Below are 19,424 nucleotides of genomic sequence, written 5' to 3'. Positions count from 1 at the left end.
TCAGATCTCCTTCAGTCTTCTGAGTATCTAGAATTATAGGTGAGCCACCAGAGTCTCGCATTGCCTTTTTGTTTGTTTGTTTGTTTTTTTAATAAGAGTCCTGAATGAGATTTTGTCTCATTGTAGTCTTAATATCCTTGATGATTAGAGTTGTTGAGCATTTGAGAAAAATCTGTTCAAATCTTTTTACCTGTTGATTTATCTTTACTATTACAGTCTAATCATTAAAATAGAGCTACAGAATTTAAAGGCCCAAACTATTTGAATAAGGATGTGCTGCCATGCTCCTACTCTTGTCCTACCTAACTTATTTTCACCACCATTCCCCTACAAATAACCATTTTATTATTATTTCTCTTAGCTGTCTGCCTGTGGTTCATGCCTGTAATCCTCACTCCTCAAGAGGCTGAGATCTGAGGATTGTGGTTTGATTTAAAGCCAGCCCAGGCAGGAAAGTCTGTGAGACTCTTATTTCAATAAACTACTCTAGAAAAGCCAGAAGTAGAGCTACTGCTCAAATGGTAGAGCATTAGCCTTGGGCAAAAAAAGCTCAGGAACAGCACCCAGGCTCTGAGTTCAAGCCCCAGTACCAGCACAAAACATATGTATTTTATTAGTGTAACTATTAGTACATATTAATTATACATGTTAGGGAGTTTCACTTGGATTTTTCCATGTGTGTGCATTGTGCATTCATCATGGCCATTCATTCTTCTTACACCTCAACTTCTTCTTTTCCCCCTTCTCCATCACCCTTTCTCATCCCTCGAAATCCCTCTTCATTTCTTAGTTTCTGTTGTCCCTACCTATAAATGAGAATACATGGTATTTGCTTTTCTGTGACTGACTGTATTCAACCTAATGTTCTTCATTTCCATCTACATTGCTACAAGTGACAGAATTTTATTCTTCTTTATGGTTGACTAGTATTCCATTGTGTATGTACATCGTATTTTCCTTGTTCATAAACCTATGGGCATCTGAACTAGTTCCTTACTTTAGCTGTTGTGAATAGTACTTAAATGAACACAGGAGTACATGTGTCATTTGGTATAAAGATTTGACCTCTTTTGGGGATGTACCTGAATAGCCAGTAGTAGAATTGCTGGATCACATGGTAGTTCTGTGTTTAGTTCTTTTAAGGAACCCCTATCCTATTGTCCATGAATTGCTCATTTTCAGTAGAGTTACATGTTTTCTTGCTGTTGAATACTTCGAGTTGCTAACAGATGTTAGCCCATCAGGCAGATGTCTGGCTTGCTAATCCATGGTTGGATCACTCTTTGTTGTGTAGAAAGCTTTTTGGTTTGATGCAGTCCTGTTTGTCTACTGTATTTCCATCACCTGTGCCACATCTAAGAAATTGTTACCCTCATAAGGCTGTGGGGCTTGTCCTTTTAGTTTTCTTTTGAAGTTTTACAATTTCAGGTCTTTATTAACTCTTTAGTACATTTTGATTATTTTGTATAAGGTTTGAGACCAGGATCTAGTTTCATTTTTGGATTCACTGGATATCTAATTTGCCAACACGATTTATTTAAGACTGTGCTTTCCATAATGTATCTTCTTGGCAACTATGTAACAAGTTAACTGGTGCCAAATTCATAGATTTATGTCTGCACTTCCTATTCTTTTCTATTTATATCAGTGAAAAATAACAGGATTTTTGTTTTGATTTCATGCGTGCATGCATGCCAGCGGGGGGGTGGGGGGGAGTCCTCAGATTGTAGTCTCCTGAGTAGCCAGGATTACAAGCATAAGACACCAGTACTCCGCTGATTTTTTTGTTTGTTTGACATCTGACTATTATTTAGCGCAGGCTAGCCTCAAACTTGAAATTGTCTTTGTGTCAGGCTTGACCAGTGCTAGGTGTGAACCAGCAATAACACTTTGACAGTCACAATTAGCTCTATTGAAGATACTGTGAGGTAGGAGGGTGCTAGTGTTCCATTTTACAGAGGCAGATGCCAAGGTTCATAGAGCTTAGTGTTTCACTCATATCATATTTGTGACTCAGACCAGGAAATATAGCTGTAGAACTACTCCCTTAAGCCCATGTAAACTGCCTCTTGTTAATGGGCTTTGTAAAATGCTCTGAGAAGAGAAAATAGGAAGCCATTGCACCAGCAATAATGTGATCTCTCTTTAGGATATTGCATTTTTTTAAAAAAAAGATTATTTTGGAGTACTTTTGCTACAATCTGTGCTGCTAAAATAAAGTGGCTTTATTCAGGGGCTAAATGTGAGTTTGATTTACCACATATGTACCATCTTTCGAAGGCTATATGTACTAATCCCCAAAATGAGCTGAGTCTGAGAACTTGTTGTTCTTACACATTACCTCACACACTAAAATCAGCTCTTAAAGTTGTGTTGGGTTCTACCATTCTGAGAGACACTGCAGGGCAGTGCCAGAAAGCAAATGAGTGAAAAGCAAAACTTGGCTTCAGTGGAAGGCTGTGGGCCCTTTCATTGATACTGTGGCTCTTTTAAGCTCTCTACCAACCCCCTCCTGTCCTTCTCAATCCTTTCCCCTCCAAGCCAGCCTTTCTTTCTCATAGCCAACAATACTAGGCAGTTATCCAGAGCCCCAGTAGCTCCTGTTTCAGACTTAATGTTCCAAGTGCCTAAGAGCTGCAAGAAGTGTAGGGAGTCCCTGTTCCCATGGCCTGCAGAAGGTCCCAGAATGCTCAGACTGCACTGGATGAAGTCCCTCCCAGGTGTCCACAGAAGCTCCTTGGTGGGCCTGTGGGCTTCTGATTGCATTAGTTTTTGTTGTTGTTGTTTTGTTTTTTGTTTTTGCCATTCCTGGGCCTTGGACTCAGGGCCTGAGCACTGTCCCTGGCTTCTTTTTGCTCAAGGCTAGCACTCTGCTACTTGAGCCATAGCGCCACTTCTGGCCATTTTCTGTATATGTGGTGCTGGGGAATTGAACCCAGGGCTTCATGTATACAAGGCAAGCACTCTTGTATACATATCCCCAGCCCCCTGAATGCATTAGTTTTATTTAATGAGGGACTTCTTTTTCACTTGCTGGCATGTTTTACAAGAAAATGTTTAATGAGAACAAATGGCACTTCTTTGCAGAACAAAACTGTAAGGACGTTTTAGTTTTCATTTGAGGGAGTGAGTATAGCTTTTAGCAGTTCTAGACGTTATCATACTGATAGATAAGGTGCAAAATAGCATACCTCAACTGCAGAGCAAACATATTTCCATGTACAATCTGAGTTTTTTCTGATTTCACATACTAGTTTCCAAAAGACAAATTGTTAATAGATTTTTACATTGAATTTTTACATTGAGTTTTCAAAGTTGCTCCTCTTAGCACCCATAGCTCTACAATGTAATAATAATTTATCTTCTTTATTCAATTCAATCTTTATGTGCATTTACTTTTTTTTAAAAGTGAATGTATGTAAACTTCTTTAAAAGAAAACAAAACGCCCAGAATTTGACCTTTTGCCTTGAGCTTTTTCTTGGCCCACAAATTGGCCTCTTGGGAATGGAGATGATGTACTATGGAAATGACGCACTCCTACCCAGTGGCCTTGTGACTTTTAACTCAGAACTCCTGTGGCCCAGTTGTTCTGTGCATTTACTTTAAACCTGTTCATCCATGGCATTTTGAAATTACATTTTAGGAATTCACCAGAAAAGGAAGGTGGCCATACAATTATATCAGATGATAGCTTCTGATCATGGGATGTTCACATGGGTGGCTTGTAACTGAAGACAGTGTTCCCTTTGTAATTGAAGCTAGTGCAAATGAGGATGGGAATGGCCAGGAACAGAAAGTAGAGAGATGTGTAGCTGTTGTCCTTGACCTCTGCCTCTCCTACCTGCAGCTGGGATCAGTCTAGATCTCTTGCAAAATGCTAAGAAAGCCATTTTGGGTGTTGTGCCCACCGGGGTAGTGTTTCTCTCACTTCTCACTCTGCTCTCTGGAGGGAAAGAATTCACTTGTCCCAGAGGAGTGGGGATGGGAATAACTTGTAAAACATAGTTTTGATCACGAGGAAGGCGGGGGGGCATAGGAGAAGGGAGATAATAGAAAGGAAGATGTAGGGAATTGAGCACAAATAGGGAGTGTGGATTCTGGAGGGAGAATGGCAGAAACACAGGAAGGGAAAAAACAACTTTCTTTCTTCCCTAGTTCCTCACTTGGCAGTCTAGTTATTTGGCTTTTTCCCTTAGTTTCCTCTTTTCTCTCCTCCATTTGCTGCCACTGCTCTCCAGCCTTATACTTATAACCTCCCTTCCTTTTCTCTGTGGCCTTTCTAGCTCTTCACCTTATTCCCCAAGTGACACAGCCCTTTGCACAAGCTCCACCTTGAGTGCTAGGCCACAGCCATGATGGTTGTGGCAGAAGTGCCTGAGAGTACGCTGGATCTGCTAGGATCAGCGATCAGCCTTTGTTGCACAACACTCCAGCCATACTTTCCAGGTTCTACCTCAGATGTGGGGGATAGCCTTCTGATCTGTGGGTCATGAATTGGGAAATAGTCTCCAATTCTATAAGCAAGAATGGGGCTGCCATGTCTCTGCCATCACAGGGAAGATTTTACAGATGGCATCAGTCCTGAACAAAGCAGTGGAACAATGTGGACATTAATCCCTACCTATTGTTCTCTGCATAGAACTAAGGACCGCTTACATTAATAACCTCCAAGCTAAACTTTAACTTGGTTTTAATTCTATCAGTGTACATACATTGTGATTAATATTAAAAATCATGGGCCTCGAGTTTGCTAATAAGCTTTTTGGTGTTTGCAAGTGTAACTAAGCTTTAATTAGAATTTCTTAATATCTAGCCTGTTCTGAATTACTTTTTTACTGTAAAATGCATATTTTCAAAAAGTTAGCTAATACAGAGAACAAAATCAATATTGCTTATAATTCTGTTACCTAGAGTCTTTGTGTCTGAGTCTTGTATTATTCCAAGTCTTTGTATCTAAAAGTATATTTTTTCAAAGTTGGGATGAGTTTAGTCCTGATGGCTTCCCTCAATACTAGGAGAGTTCAGTAAGTATTTGAACACATGATACTAAATTGATCTTTGATACTGCATATTAGGTATGAATTTTTGCATGCTCCATGTCATGTGTGTACCATTGGTTTGTTCATGTTGGAATTACTGCCCTTTGTCAGTAGTAACTTCAATAATTGCCTGGTATAACAACAAGCACCATCAGTTTTTTAAGTCATCCTGACCATTTAAAAATAATATCTTATTTTATGCATTGCATCTTAAGTATCAACATTGCATAATTCTTAGATAATTTTTGTTATTTTATTTATATATTGTAAAGATTAAATGAAATTTTAATTTTTGTCAGGTAGACATTTTTCTGAAACTTATTTTAAGAAGCTAATAAGTAACTGGGACTTTGCTTTGCTAAAACATATTTTTCTTTCAGAAGTTTTGATACATTTATTCGATCAGCAGATGTTTATTATATCCCTTCTAGTACAAGGTGTTAATTGCTGAGAATAAAGGGAAGAGAAGCATATGTTCTGCCTTGATGAAGCTTACAGCTCAGTGCAGGTAATATGTATAAATAAATAAGTAATAAGTCAAGTAAAGAAATAAATACTAAGGTAAAGCTGCAGACAATGAGCTGGGGAGACACAAAGGGTACATGATGAATTTTTGATTGAAGGATAATAGGAAGACTTCCTGGAAGGGCTGACATTTGAGCTAGGCCTTGAAGCGTTGGTAGAATTTCACTGGAGAAGGCAGGAAAGGTCACTTGAGGCTGAGGGTATACAATAGCCAGAGCCAAAGGGGGACTAGAGCATACATTATATTTGAGAACAGTGACTATTCTAGAGGAACAGAGAGGTCAGACATGGAGGCAAGGCAGAGGGCAGTTGCAGCAGGTGAGCCTATAGCAGCACAATGACTGGTTAGTGTATATCTGGCTCCAGGCTAATCTCCCATATCTTACCTCATTCAGTTAATGGAACTGTTCCTGTCACCACTTGTAGGTGTAAACAGAAGTTCCGAAAGCCTGAGTGGTCCCCCAAAGACCTGGGCGAGTAAGAGGCAAGACCCAAGCTTAAAACTAGGCATGAAGTGCATGCTTGCTTTGAGATAAGACTCTAGAAAACCCTAGAAACTTTGTGAGGGGCCTTGGACTATTTAGTGTGCATTTTTGTTCATTGAGTGCTGTCTTTTGACTAGTGAAGTTGCCTCCAATGGCTGTGAAGGGTAAGTTGGAAAATTGTAAATATTCAAGCAGGCTGCAGAGAAACTGGTCTCCTGTAGCAGCAGGGGAATGGAAGGAAGAGAGCTGGAGTACTCCATGAGAGTCTAAGCACTTAGAATGCAGAGCACTCTGGGCAGTGAGGAAAACTGTATTACATTGGATTAGTAGTCCTAACTTACACGCACACATGCACACACACACGCACACACACTACTGAAATGCATTTGAATATATATTTAATTCAGCAGTTTAAACATTCTGACTTCCTTTTCAGTGAATTCTCTTGTGCATCCCATTTTAGAAACCACTAAAGTAATTAAGAAGCACCAAAGTAGTCTTTGGCAAGATGAAAAGGTAGAAAGTTTAGGACATACTGTGTTTAGGATGCCCAAAGAAGTGCTTACATGTGAAGGTGTTTTATATGTTAGAAGTGGTACTAAAGATTTTAGGGAGTTAAAGTATTCCGTTCTTATACTTGACATTATCCTCCAAATCATATCGTGTTTATTTCCTAATTCTACTTTCTCTGTAAAAATAATTATGGATTAAAAAGTCAGGCATCTCTTCTATTATTTTTAGTTATATATCTTCAGATGGTAGCTGTGTTTTATCATTTGATTCTCAACTAAATGTTTACAGATTTTTAAAATCCTTGGTGGTCTAAATTAAAATAGATCTGGCCTGAGGATGTAGCTCAGTGGTAGAACTCTTGCTGAGCCTGTGATGATTTTGGTTTCAATCCTCAGCACTGTAAAAACAAAACACAACAACAACAACAAAAAATACAACCCTACAACATGAAAATCCTTTGAAGACCTTGTAAATGTAATTTACTCACCCATTCAGACTTCTTTCAAACGCTCAGTCATCAAGCCTAAGCATGTCTTTCAGGCAAAGAGATTCAGCCAAACATTAGAATGTCTTTACATATGGCTTGTTTTTTCAGTGACTTTAAAAGATGTAATTCTCCTTTCCTTCTGGCCTATAACTGAGAATCCTTTCAATTTTATAAGGCCTTTCAGTCATTGAAGACATAAATCCTTAGCAATGATTTTGATTTAGTTTAGTTTAATTTTAATTAAGAACAATCCCTTAAAAATAAGGTGTTCTTATGTGCTCAAGCTGGTCTGGAATTTAGGATCCTCCTAGCTCAAACTCCCCAAAATAGGGAGATTATAGGTGTAAACCACCATGCCTGGCCTATCAGTAAGTACTATGTTTTGAATAATGAGCCATCAAAGTCTTTGACCATTGATATTCAAAGCATGTTTTCCCTTGGGGAATGCAGAAGTGAGAAAGAGGTGTGGGCCCTCTATATCTTGTGAAATCCAATTAACTTTCTTCCTTTTGTCTATTTTCTGTTCTCTATCAATAGCAGTCTCCTCAGTGAATACTGAAGGCCCAGTGCATACTAGTACTACAGCAAGTTGTTCATAAACATTTTTTCTTTCTTATTAGCTAATAGAGAAAAAGCACAAGGAAGTCACCTGTCTAGGCCAATATTAGTACATGAGTCCTTGGTACAATAGAGCAAATTAGATTTGAAAAACAAGTACCTAAAACTGGAGCGCTTCCTGTGAGAGGAAAAGAGAGCAGAATCAAGTCCATGGATCTCCCAGATCTTGCCCCTGTATTTCTTAGAGATCAGAACAGCATGGGATAGTGTTGAAGTGTTGAAGTGCCAGACTTTGAAGTCAGGCCCCATTTTACCACGCGAACCCCATTTTACCACGCGATTCCCACTTTACCACACGAACCTGAGATAAGCAGGCCTTGTGAGCAGACCCAGGACAAGCCCATTAGGGCCCAGTCGGTCTAGAACTCTAACCGCTGGGAATGCTTAACTCTGACCTCTCCTAGAATCGAACCCTGAGCCAATCAGATTTGTACCTGTATCCTAATCTTGCTTGCTTGATTGTTGTAACTTTGTTTTTTGCCTTTATAAGCCCTGTGTAATCGTAGCTTGGGGCTGCCTCCTAACCCCCGCTGTGTCGTGGGTAGGACAAGGCCTGGTCCACGGCCCCGTTGAATAAAGTCTTGCCTTGCTATTGTATTTCGGAATGTATGAGTCTCGGTGGTCTTCTTGGTGGTTGTCTCGCCACTTGGCATAACAGGGTAAGGGAGGAATCAGCACTAACTCCTTCCTAAACTGTGTATGTGGTAGGTACAGCTCATCTGTATCAGGAGTCAGTTTCTGAGACTGAAATAGAGGATTATTGCATTGTACAAAATCATGACATAAACTGATTGTTGATTAAAATCATACTATCTAGGGGATGTAACTCTATAGTAGTGCTGGGTCATGGGTTCAACACCTAGTATTGTTAAATTAAAAAAAAGATAGTGCCTGATTATTTGATTTTGTATTTAATATGTGTTCTTGCATTTTAAGGCTTCCCCTCACCCATACTGGGGTTTAATTCAGGGCTTCACATTTGCTAGACAGGCCCTCTCCCCCTTGAGCCATGCCTCTAGCCTTCTTCCTCTTGTTATTTTAAAGATAGGATCTTTTTGCTTAGGCTTGGGCCACATTCTCCTATAAGCTTCTCACCGTAGCTAGGATGACAGGCTCAAGTCACTATGGGCAGCTTTTTCTGTTGAGATGAGATTTAATTTAAAAAAAATTTTTTGGGGGGGGCTGGGGATATAGCCTAGTGGCAAGAGTGCCTGCCTCAGATACACGAGGCCCTAGGTTCGATTCCCCAGCACCACATATACAGAAAACGGCCAGAAGCGGCGCTGTGCCTCAAGTGGCAGAGTGCTAGCCTTGAGCGGGAAGAAGCCAGGGACAGTGCTCAGGCCCTGAGTCCAAGGCCCAGGACTGGCCAAAAAAAAAAAAAAATTTTTTTTTTGTCTAGGCTAGCCTGGAACCATTATCACTCTGATTTCAGCCTCCTATGTAGCCAGGTTGATAAGTGGTGCATGGTACCATGCCCAACTATTGGTTGAGATGGAGGTTTCATAAACTTTTCGTTGGAGCTGATCTTAACACAATCCTCAATCTCAGTTTCCTAAATGGGTAGGAAAATACCACACCTGGCATAAGGCTTTATTTTGTAAAAATCTTTCAAAAGGACAGATACTTAGAACTGTTCCCCATAGAGTAAATCTTGTCTCATGACAGCGGCATTAGTTTTAAAATAGGATTTATTTATTTTGTTTTATTTGCCAGTCCTGGGGCTTGAACCTCAGGGTCTGAGCCCTGCCCTTGGCTTCCTTTTGCTCAAGGCTAGCTAGCACTCTACCACTTGAGCCACAGTGCCACTTCAGGGCTTCATGCATGCTAGGCAAGCACTCTACTGCTAAGCTACATTCCCAAACCCTAGGATTTTTTACAATTAGAAAAAAAAATAGTTGTAATTGTCTTACAGGGAGTCTGTCAGAATGATATAATCTAGAAGACATACTATGCCGCATAATGAAGATTCAGTAAATGTGAATGACAACTGTCATCTTTTCAAGACAGTAACTTATTTCCATAGCTTGTTAGTGAGTTCCCAGCCTGATGCTATGTTGGACTTGGCTAGTACAAGATGGAACATGAGCAAAGTGATTGAAGCATATGAAGACTTTAGTTTTAGTTCTCCCGCTTTAATATTAAATCACCAGAGGCCAACCTCTTTTTTTTTTTTTTTTTTTTTTGGCCAGTCCTGGGGCTTAGACTCAGGGCCTGAGCACTGTCCCTGGCTTCTTTTTGCTCAAGGCTAGCCCTCTGCCACTTGAGCCACAGTGCCACTTCTGGCCATTTTCTGTATATGTGGTGCTGGGGAATTGAACCCAGGGCCTCATGTATACAAGGCAAGCACTCTTGCCACTAGGCCATATCTCCAGCCCCCCAACCTCTTATTTAAAGCTTTTCCTGCTCCTGGGAAGCTTGTTTTTTTCATTGTGTTGAGATAAATTCTATAAACTCACACTCCTCATTTCATATTTGAACACTATCAGTTGAAACTCACTAGTAAATAGCAAAATTCATGTAAGAGATTATAACCAAATATTTTGTTAAAATTGAACAGATGCTGCATCGAACATGTTAAAAAATCCCAGGGTGGAACTGCTCACTGAGACTGTGACCCAAAGAGTAGAATGCCTGCCAAGTAGAAAGCCCTCAGTTCAAAACCCAGGACTACCAAAATAAACATAAAAACTCCATGTAGTGGCTCCTTCCTCTAATACTGGTTACTTAAGAGGTGCTGTAATCTGCAAGATTGCAATTTGGGGCCAGCTCAGGCAGAGAAGTTTTTACCAAACTCTATCTCTAAAACTACAAAAAAGCAATGCTGGAGGCATAGGTCAAGTGGTATAAAGGAACAGACTCGCAAGCCTGAAGCCCTGAGTTGAAACACACAAAAAAGAAAATAGTAGTATGTGTCGTGTATAAGAAGAATATCCTTTCATAAAACTTTTGTTCCACATAAACATATGTTTGTGTATACTGAGATGTAATGTAAGATATATTTTCTACTGTAGGTCATCCCAGTACAAGAAAACTTGGAAAACACTTAATTGTAGCATAGATCACATCAGCATGTAATTACTAATGTCTAGATCTGTTTCATTGCTATACTATGCACATCCAAAAGGTTATTATTTCTATCAGCTTGGATAGATTTGCCTGCCACATAGGAAGTGTCCAGTAAATATTGGTGGACTGAATGACTGTCACTCAACTCCTGAACTGCATACATCTTTTTCACAATAACAGTGTTATCCACTGTCTCTTGGTGTTATCAAGAAGAGATAATGGATTTGAAAGTACTTTATATAAGTACAATATACATAGTAAGGATTACTGTCTAGCATACGTTTTTTAATTGGGCAAGTAAGCCTCTGTAACTTTTGAAATTCAGTGTTTTGATGACATTTACTTTGGTACTGTTGATAGTACTATGATGTTTCTGTTGAGATTAGGAGATAATTAGGATAAAATGGGCAGGTGCCTGTTTTTATTATGGAAGATTTCAGAACTTTACAAAGTAGGCACAATAACCAAGGATCTCTTCCCCAGCTGCATCAGCTCTCGTGTCTAGTCTTGCTTCACTTATACCCTTGCCCCCTTCTCTTTCTCTTTCCTCTTCTCCTCCTCTTCTCCCTCTTCTTCCTCTTCTTCTAACTATTACAAAGCTACAATGTGTTGCTCTTTTCTTTTTTTCCTCTTTCTCACCTTTTATAGTACTATATATACAAATATTCTTAACATTCTTTTTGAAATGTGATCATAAGTACTAAAAAAGGGTAGATGTATTGGTAGTTTGGACTGAAGAATTGTTGTGTGAATGAGTTGCTTTCTGACAGGAGCTAGGAGGTAAATGACATTTTATTTTTCAAGTGATGTTGAAGAACTACATTGCAAAAAAAGGGGGTCACATCCCAGAGTCCTAACTAGTTCTGGAGGCTTAGTATGCAATTACCAGCCCTATCAACTTCTTGAAGGATGTGGCCTCACAGAAAGGAAGGAGCCTATGGTGTGACAGATCACTGCAGAGTTGTATGTACCACCTATCATTCATACTTCTCCAGCAGGTTGGTCTCTGGGAACTCTGTAATGAAAAGAATTCAAAAAGCAATGAGTTGGGACTGGGGCTATAGCACAGTGGTAGAAGGTCATGTACGAGGCCACTGTAAAATCAGAAAAAAAAATCCTAATTTTTGGTTCTCATAATTTTACCATTCTGATTCACATGGTATAAATACCATAAATAAGGTGAAATCCTAAAGGTATTCAATTTTATCAACTACTTTATCTGTGTGGAATTATTCTTTTTAAAGTCACATGTGAAAGATTTTAGTTTCATTGTTTTCCATTCCTTGCTAAGCTAGTTATTGTAAAGTTTTAACCACTGCAATAATTGGGTATATAATTTTATATGTTTCGATTTATTTTAAGATTTTTTGTGTGTATTCTTGAACTTTTTCTGAAATAAAAATGAATGTAAATATATTTTTCTTTTAAAACATTCCAAGCCATCTTTGTAGATACAAGGAGGTTGCTCCATACCTAAGTGAAGACGCTTGTAGGCTAGGGTAACAGATGGAGAAGATGATTGTCATGACTCCATGTGTGCTGTAGATCACACATGTAATTCATCTGTAATCCATTACCATTTTCCAGTCTCCCCTTCTGAAATCTTTGCCTTTCCCTCTTTCATACCTGCACCCAATAAATTGATCCTTAATGGTTATTTAGAAAAGTCTCTTTGCTTTATTTTTTCCATTTCTGTGACCAGGTGTCACTTCTGATCTTTAGCAGCCTACATCAGGACTAAGTTGAGAAGAAGTAAACTAATAGATGTCTGTGCCATCAGATGTGTATTTAATTCTTACCACAATCCTGTAAAATTGGTGTATCTACATTTTTCAGAGTGTGAAAACCAGACAGGCCCTTTCAAGTGTCTTATACTGCTGAGGTATAAAGACTCTGTGCTCTGAGTCTTTTCTTTCCTTGATACCTAGGTTACCTAGGATACCTAGGATACCTAGGTTATCTCCCTAAAATATAACTTTAAGTATAACTTAGTAAAACAAGCTTTTCAGAGGCTTTACATCATTCAACATGTGGTACATGTTATTTTGTATTATTTCCTTGTGAAATGAGTGATTTATAATGACTTATATTTTCCATTAAACCATTTATAAACACTCAATATTCATGACTCTCCATGTTTCATGCTATGGCTTTATTATGTCCATGTAATCATTGGGCTCAATGTAAACTGGAGTTTACCCCAAGCCAGGTGAACTTCATGGTCCTGTACAGGTACAAGTTCCATTTCTCCACCATGTCTGGTCAGAGCACAGCTCTCCTTTCTTTTCTTTTCTTTTTTTCTTTCTTTCTTTCTTTTTTTTTTTTTTTTTTTTTTTGCTAGTCTTGGGTTTTGGACTCAGGGTCTGAGCAATGCCCCTGGCTTCTTTTTGCTCAAGGCTAGCACTTGAGCCATAACACCATTTCCAACTTTTTCTGTTTATGTAACACTGAGGAATCGAACCCAGGGCTTCATGCATGCTAGGCAAGCACTCTATTGTTAAGTCACATTCCCAGCCCCCAGAGCACAGCTCTCATCCACCTCACCCACTCCTCATTCCTCTCTCTCCTTGTTTAAACTCTGCCAGTCATATAGGGCCAGCTGTCACTCTGTCTTTCTGCCGGGCACTGGTGGCTCACACCTGTAATCCTAGCTCCATTCTAAGGATTACAATTCAAAGACAGTTCAGACAGGACAGTGCCTAGGCCCTAAGTTCAAACTCTATGACTAACCAAAAGAAAAAGAAAATAACCTCAGAGCAGGAAATCAGTTTCTTCTACATCTCTCTGTTGCCCTTAACCCACAGCTGCTCCCATGTGGGAATAGGACAACTTCCTTTTACTAGTATAAGAATGGCCTGGAATTGTTAAACATGAATATACCTTTCATTCATTGTATTTGAGGAAGCATTTTTCAAAATACACACAAAAAATAAGGAATTAAAGGCTGAAATTCAAAGGAAAGTGAGCATCAGAGATGGTCTTTATAAATGAAGCTGCTCTATCCCTAAGGGTGTCAGGCACATGAGAACTTCCTATGCCTCGCCATAGTAAAACTACATAAATTCAGTGCAGTCATTTGGAGATATTGGGAGTAAAGAGTTTCTGGGAAATGTACAATTTCCTATTTATTGACTTGCTGTACAAAACCTTTTTAAACTAAGTACTTTTCTGTATGCATTTTGATTGCAATTTAGAGCAAATAAATCTAAAATAAATTACCCAAAATATTAATATAGTATGACATTACACATGTATGTAATAGAAAAATGTTGCACATTTATATGATATAAATTTACTTGTATTCATATATAAGTGTGTATGTGCTTCATATACATAGAAAAAGATCCAGAAATACCAAACTATTATGGAGGTCTTTCCTTGGATATAAAAAGGAAGTAGGAAAGAAGTAAGAAAGAATCTTATATTTCTTCCCTTATCTCACTATATTAAACTTTTAAAATAATCTTTGTTATTAGGCTGGCAGCATGGCTCAAGTGGTAAATTAGGTATCAGCCTAGGAAGCACTGGTCCTGAGTTTAAATCCCAGTACTGCCCCCCCAAAGAAAAAGAGAAATAAAGTCTTTTAACTTTTACAAATAGAAAAATATTCTCTCTCCTATGCTTCATATCACTTGATAGTTTTTAAGTAAATGTATCTTCTCTAAACTGTAGCATAAAATATATTTTTCTTTCTGTATCTTGGACTGAGTAAGTCCTGGTACAAGAAATGGTAGAGAGACTATGAATGATAGAGAAAAATAAATGAGTAAATGTACCTTACAAAAAACAAATGGCTATTAGCATCCAACAGGTAAACGTTTCCTTGAGTGTTCTTGTTACACTTTTGGGTGTTATTTTGTACCTGGCACAGTAGTGGCATAAAGTTGGAACAGTAAGTATAGGTTGATTTGAGTTTAACCAACGCTTTGTGGAACTGTAGGCAGATGTGGATTCCACCATGTGGTTTCCCTCTGGGTCCCAGAAAGCATGACCATGAGAATACCCTCTCAAAATTATTAAACTTGAATATTCGATGACTAAAGCAAAGAGAAATGATATGATCTAAAGAGACATAAATATATCTTGGGCCATCAGACTTGACTCTGATACCCTAATGAAAAGGTATTGACATCTTGTGTCATCAGAAGAGCATTTTCTCTGTCTCCAAATAGCCTGTTCATGTCCATTTGTATGGCAACTAAAAAGTATTGTCAGACCAACAGCCTCTGTTAGGTTGAGGATCCTTGTATCTAGTTATACTCAAGATTAATCCTGTTTTAAAGAACAGCAGAGCATCCTGTGCGGGAGGAACTCCACTTGCTCTGTTTCCATGCACACCAAGTCTTACTCTGGTAAATTGCCTTCTGAAGCATAGTTCACTACAGCCAGCCACCAATGCATTCTTCTGTTGTTCATAGTGAATTACTAAAGATGCCTTCTTTTTTTTAATACATTTACACCAGTCCTCTGAGTTTTGTTAGCATGAGTCTACAATTCCAGGGTTTAGTCAGTGAGATTGGCATCAAAACCTGCAAGGTAAATGCTACCTTTTAGGCATCTGGTGCTGCCACTGTAGATTTCCTAGGTGATTCCCATTCTCCTTTGCGCCATGTTCCCTTTACCTTCCATGCGTCACCAGAATAGTTCTTCCCAGAAGCTACTTGTTAAGAGATTCTGTTTGCACATCTCAGAGAGTACTCAGAAATATTGTCTTGATGACAGTTAACCCTGTTCTGGGTAAGTATTTGTTTGGATTTGCAAACTCCGCACCTGGATGGACAAATGGAATATATGTGTATTATAGATGCCATGTTATGATGACCTCTGCCAGTTCTGATTTCACAGCATCCCCGGTTGCATCCCAGTCAGCACTGATCCTTATCATACTCAAGTCACTTCTTAACTCCTCTCTCTTGCAGCAGTGAAACCCAAAGAAGATGGAAGCCACAATGAGTTGGACCAGATTAAGGATAAAGATGCAAGTAGAGCAGGCAATGAACGAGGTCATAGATTTTTTTTTCTTCCATTCTCAACTGACTCTCTTTTCTCAAAACAGTCCCCAAAGTATCTGAAAGGGCTTCAGGCCCTGTGTGCACTATTACAGAAGAATGCAAAGCACAAACTTTCTGTAACTCATTCAGCTTCTCTGTGAACATAATGGAATCTAAACTAGATTCCAGTAAATCATAAACAATGGTTTCTTGCCAAAAAGAGTTTCACTAGTAGATAGCAGGGCAAAACCTATTACAATTCTTAAAGTGGATCTTGGATTTTTTTTTTTTAATTGGCTATTGTGTCCAATAAGTGCACTATGATCTGGGACTTTGTTAAACATCTTTTCCCCCTTCACTCCCATTTTCTCCCCCTTTTCCTTGCAACTCCTAACCACAATAACTAATCCTTAAATTTCACTAAGAATTTAACCAGAGCATTTCTCAGCATATGTGTGTATATGTATATGCATGCATATATATCTTATATGCCTGTAAGATAAAATATAATAAATATGGGTAAATATATTTTAAACATTAAATTAAGAACTCACAAAAATTTTAGATGTGATAGGTAAATGTAGAATCTTAAACTATTTTTTCAAGCTAGGTTCTTATAAAACATATTAATTTTAACAATCATACGGTTACTGACTCATACAACTGAAATCCCAAAGCAAAATAAGACCCAGTAGGATTGCTGATACATGTAAGAAATTCATATGGCTCGTGGGATTAAATTACTGTGCAGATATAATATGGGCCCATCGATCATTCTTGATTATCTAGATTCTGATTCAACCAGGCCCTTTGACCAAATTTCTTATCCTGTGGCTTCCTTTCTCCCTTGCATAAATATGGTGCTAATGAAGAGTCAGATCTAGCTTTCATTCCTTGTGAGCAGGGCTTGCATCACATCTGGAGACATCACGACTAGAAGATTAGTAAGCTCTACGAGAATGGACATTGGGCCTGGAAGAAGCCAAACACTCAAAAACAAGTTATTCACCATTTTGAGAGGAAATCTCATGGTGCTCATCCTTCCTTAGGATATCAGTTATGGCATCTTATGATATACAACTTAGAATAAGCATAAAGCACACTAGGCAGTAGGGTATATTATATGCTAACAGGAGAAATTTTAAGGATTTTTTTAAAAAAGTAAAACCATAGTCCTTTCAATAAATGCTTAATGAATGAGGAAAGGATGAACCTAGAATTCTTAAAACTACCTATATTTTTCAGAACTTTATACTTGTACATTTTATCAAAGTGCAGGTATTCTGTCCAAATTCTTGTTAATAGAAAAGTATGTAAATGGTGCCATAAATACAGGTAAAATAATAGAATAAATAGAGACAGATGGCCACCTGAGATGTGACAAATGTTTGGCCACTGTATGTCAGTAACTGTGTAGGACAGACATTGGTCCCTCTATGAATAATTTCAGTGTAGTTGAGGAGACAAACAAGTTGTCAGCAGTTATAGTGCAGAATAGATTCGGTTGGAGAAAGAGTACTTTAGGGAGAATGACAGACATGTTTTTAATTCATCTTTGGATGTCAAAAAGTTTGTGACAGTATCTAGGCACAATGACTCACAACTGTAATCCTGACTACTTGGGAAGCTGAAATAGAGAAGATTAAAGTTAAAGACATTCTAGGACAAAAACATTCATGTCCAGTATCTGGACATGCCCCTGTCATCCTAGCCACAGCTGGAAGCATAAATAGGTAGATAGGTACTCGAATGCTTGCCAGACTAGGAAGCAAGATTATTTGAGAAATAACTAGTGCAAAATAGGATGGGAAGTTTGCCTCAGCAGTAGAAAGCCTGCCTAGCCAGCATGAGGTCCTCAATTCTAACCCCAGTATTAACAGAAAAAGAAAGAATTCTGTAACCATGTTGCACACTGAGTTGCACACTATATATAAAGTTAAGACAGTTAAAGACTTACATGTCTGTTGAGAAGTTTGGATTTGATTTTCAAAGGCTTTAATTTGAGGAGTAATAACAAAAAAAACTGATCTGTACCTGAGAAAGACAATTCTGACTGCAACCTGGAGAATGAAATGGATGAAGCAGGACTTGATGGCTAGGAAGAGTGCTAGTTAGCCATGTAAGCAGTAGTAATGGTAGTGATTTTAACCAAAGTGCTGATAACATAGATGAAAAGCCGAGAATTGGTTAAAAAACATGAATTAGAAGTCACAGAATTTAGTGATTTACTGAATTGATTTGTTGCACATGTACTTGTTGAGCTTCAGTGTTAGGCATTTGTTAGATGTGGTGGTGAACAAACAAGAGGGAGAACATTTTCCTAGAGTCTAGTGGCAGTGACTTCCAGACTTCTTCATTGTGAGTTTCTACCAAAGATGGGGGTTAGAGGGTCCTCACACCTGTCTCTGGTGTGCTTAGATTAGGACCCCCATCTCCTCACTCAGGCTTGCCACCCCAACCCCCAGTGATTCTGTATTCACCCTTTAGCTGGGCCCTATGCTCACACACTTTATTCTCTGGGGTTACCACTGTGCCACTTGTTCCCAGGCTGCCTTCTTGACAGGTATGATGGAACTGATGCCCACCAAGAAGGTACCAAATAACATTTCTTTCCTGCTCCCATCCCTGGTGGCAGGGAAGGGATTTGCCTGATAACACCCAGCTTTATGTAAATATTCTGCAGTTTTCATCACAGTGGACGATGGTGTCATTCATTAGACAGATGGAACAGACATGAATCAGACCAGAAATCCTTGGACCTGAGAAATGGCTCTTGAAATGACAAATGCCCTTTGATATTTTTGAGTGTCTTTGTGGCTGAGATCCTGTGGTCCTATAAGATGTGTTACTGATAAGTGAGTGTGTGTTCCTACATAACATACTGGGGAGAAGTTTTGAGAACTACTGATACAGATGCTATTTGAAGCCAGGAGTGGATGAGCTTGCTGAGGAAATGAACATAGAATGAGAGGGAAGGAAAGAAGAAACCAGGAAAGAGTAATGAAGGCAAAGCAGGTTTTGAGATGGAGCCAGTGAGACAGATGGGGAGAGAGCCGTGTGGCAGTGACAATCAGCTGCTGGACATTCAACAATAGATAGGCTTCTGGTTTAAGATGGTGAGCTAGGCTTGCATATTGAACTCATGAATTCACCACCATCTGTACTACCCATCCCCATCTATATCTTCTCTATAGTGTTCAAGTGAACTTAGTTAGGAAAAAAATCTTATTGCTGTCACAAAATAGTGCCATCCAAATGTATAACTTCACAAAACTCTCTTCCAGCAAGAACCCTGCATTCATCCCATACAAAATAGGGACTCTACCAAATGCTCTTTGCAGTACAGTGAGAAGGATGAACTACATTACAGTTGTAAAAGAGGAAGGGAAACTTATTTTGAAACTTTTAGAGTCTCTGGCAATTACTAAGTGCTGGAGAAGAGATTCTGCCCCTCAGCACAAATACCCATGCAGTGGCTCCAAGCTCTTGTGTGATTGACTCTTGGCATGGCCAGGCCAGCTGCTGACTATATGTGGATCACAGTGGTAGACACAGTGGAGCAGAGAATAATCTTTAAGTTGCACTTACTGTTTCAATTTTTCTTTTGCTTGACCCTAAAAGATTCTATCAGATCCATAAAAATTTCAGTATAGTGATCTCAGTATAGTGAAATGTAGATTTTTACATGAACAAATC

At 38.9% G+C, this 19,424-nt stretch overlaps 1 protein-coding gene and 1 long non-coding RNA gene across 5 annotated transcripts in view; both read left to right on the top strand.

Annotated features, from left to right (window-relative positions):
- The window catches only part of Nsmce2 (NSE2 (MMS21) homolog, SMC5-SMC6 complex SUMO ligase), a 214,035-nt gene that overhangs the window by 102,485 nt on the left and 92,126 nt on the right, over positions 1 to 19,424 (top strand). For 2 of the 4 annotated variants that reach the window (XM_048358382.1, XM_048358383.1), the window contains one exon: positions 15,657 to 15,740. The exons of the other annotated variants lie outside the window; for them this stretch is intronic. In XM_048358382.1, coding sequence (XP_048214339.1) covers positions 15,657 to 15,740 — 84 coding nt within the window. The remainder of the gene's footprint in view (positions 1 to 15,656; positions 15,741 to 19,424) is intronic. 4 annotated transcript variants of the gene reach the window in all.
- LOC125360438 lies at positions 11,053 to 13,031 on the top strand. Its single transcript, XR_007212740.1, has 3 exons — positions 11,053 to 11,063; positions 11,542 to 11,545; positions 12,253 to 13,031. It is a non-coding gene; the product is annotated as an uncharacterized LOC125360438 (long non-coding RNA).

This window comes from Perognathus longimembris, chromosome 12, assembly GCF_023159225.1.
Source record: "Perognathus longimembris pacificus isolate PPM17 chromosome 12, ASM2315922v1, whole genome shotgun sequence".
NCBI lineage: Eukaryota > Metazoa > Chordata > Mammalia > Rodentia > Heteromyidae > Perognathus > Perognathus longimembris.
The sequence above is the reverse complement of the archived record's forward strand: the minus strand, read 5'-3'. Positions and strand labels throughout refer to the sequence as shown.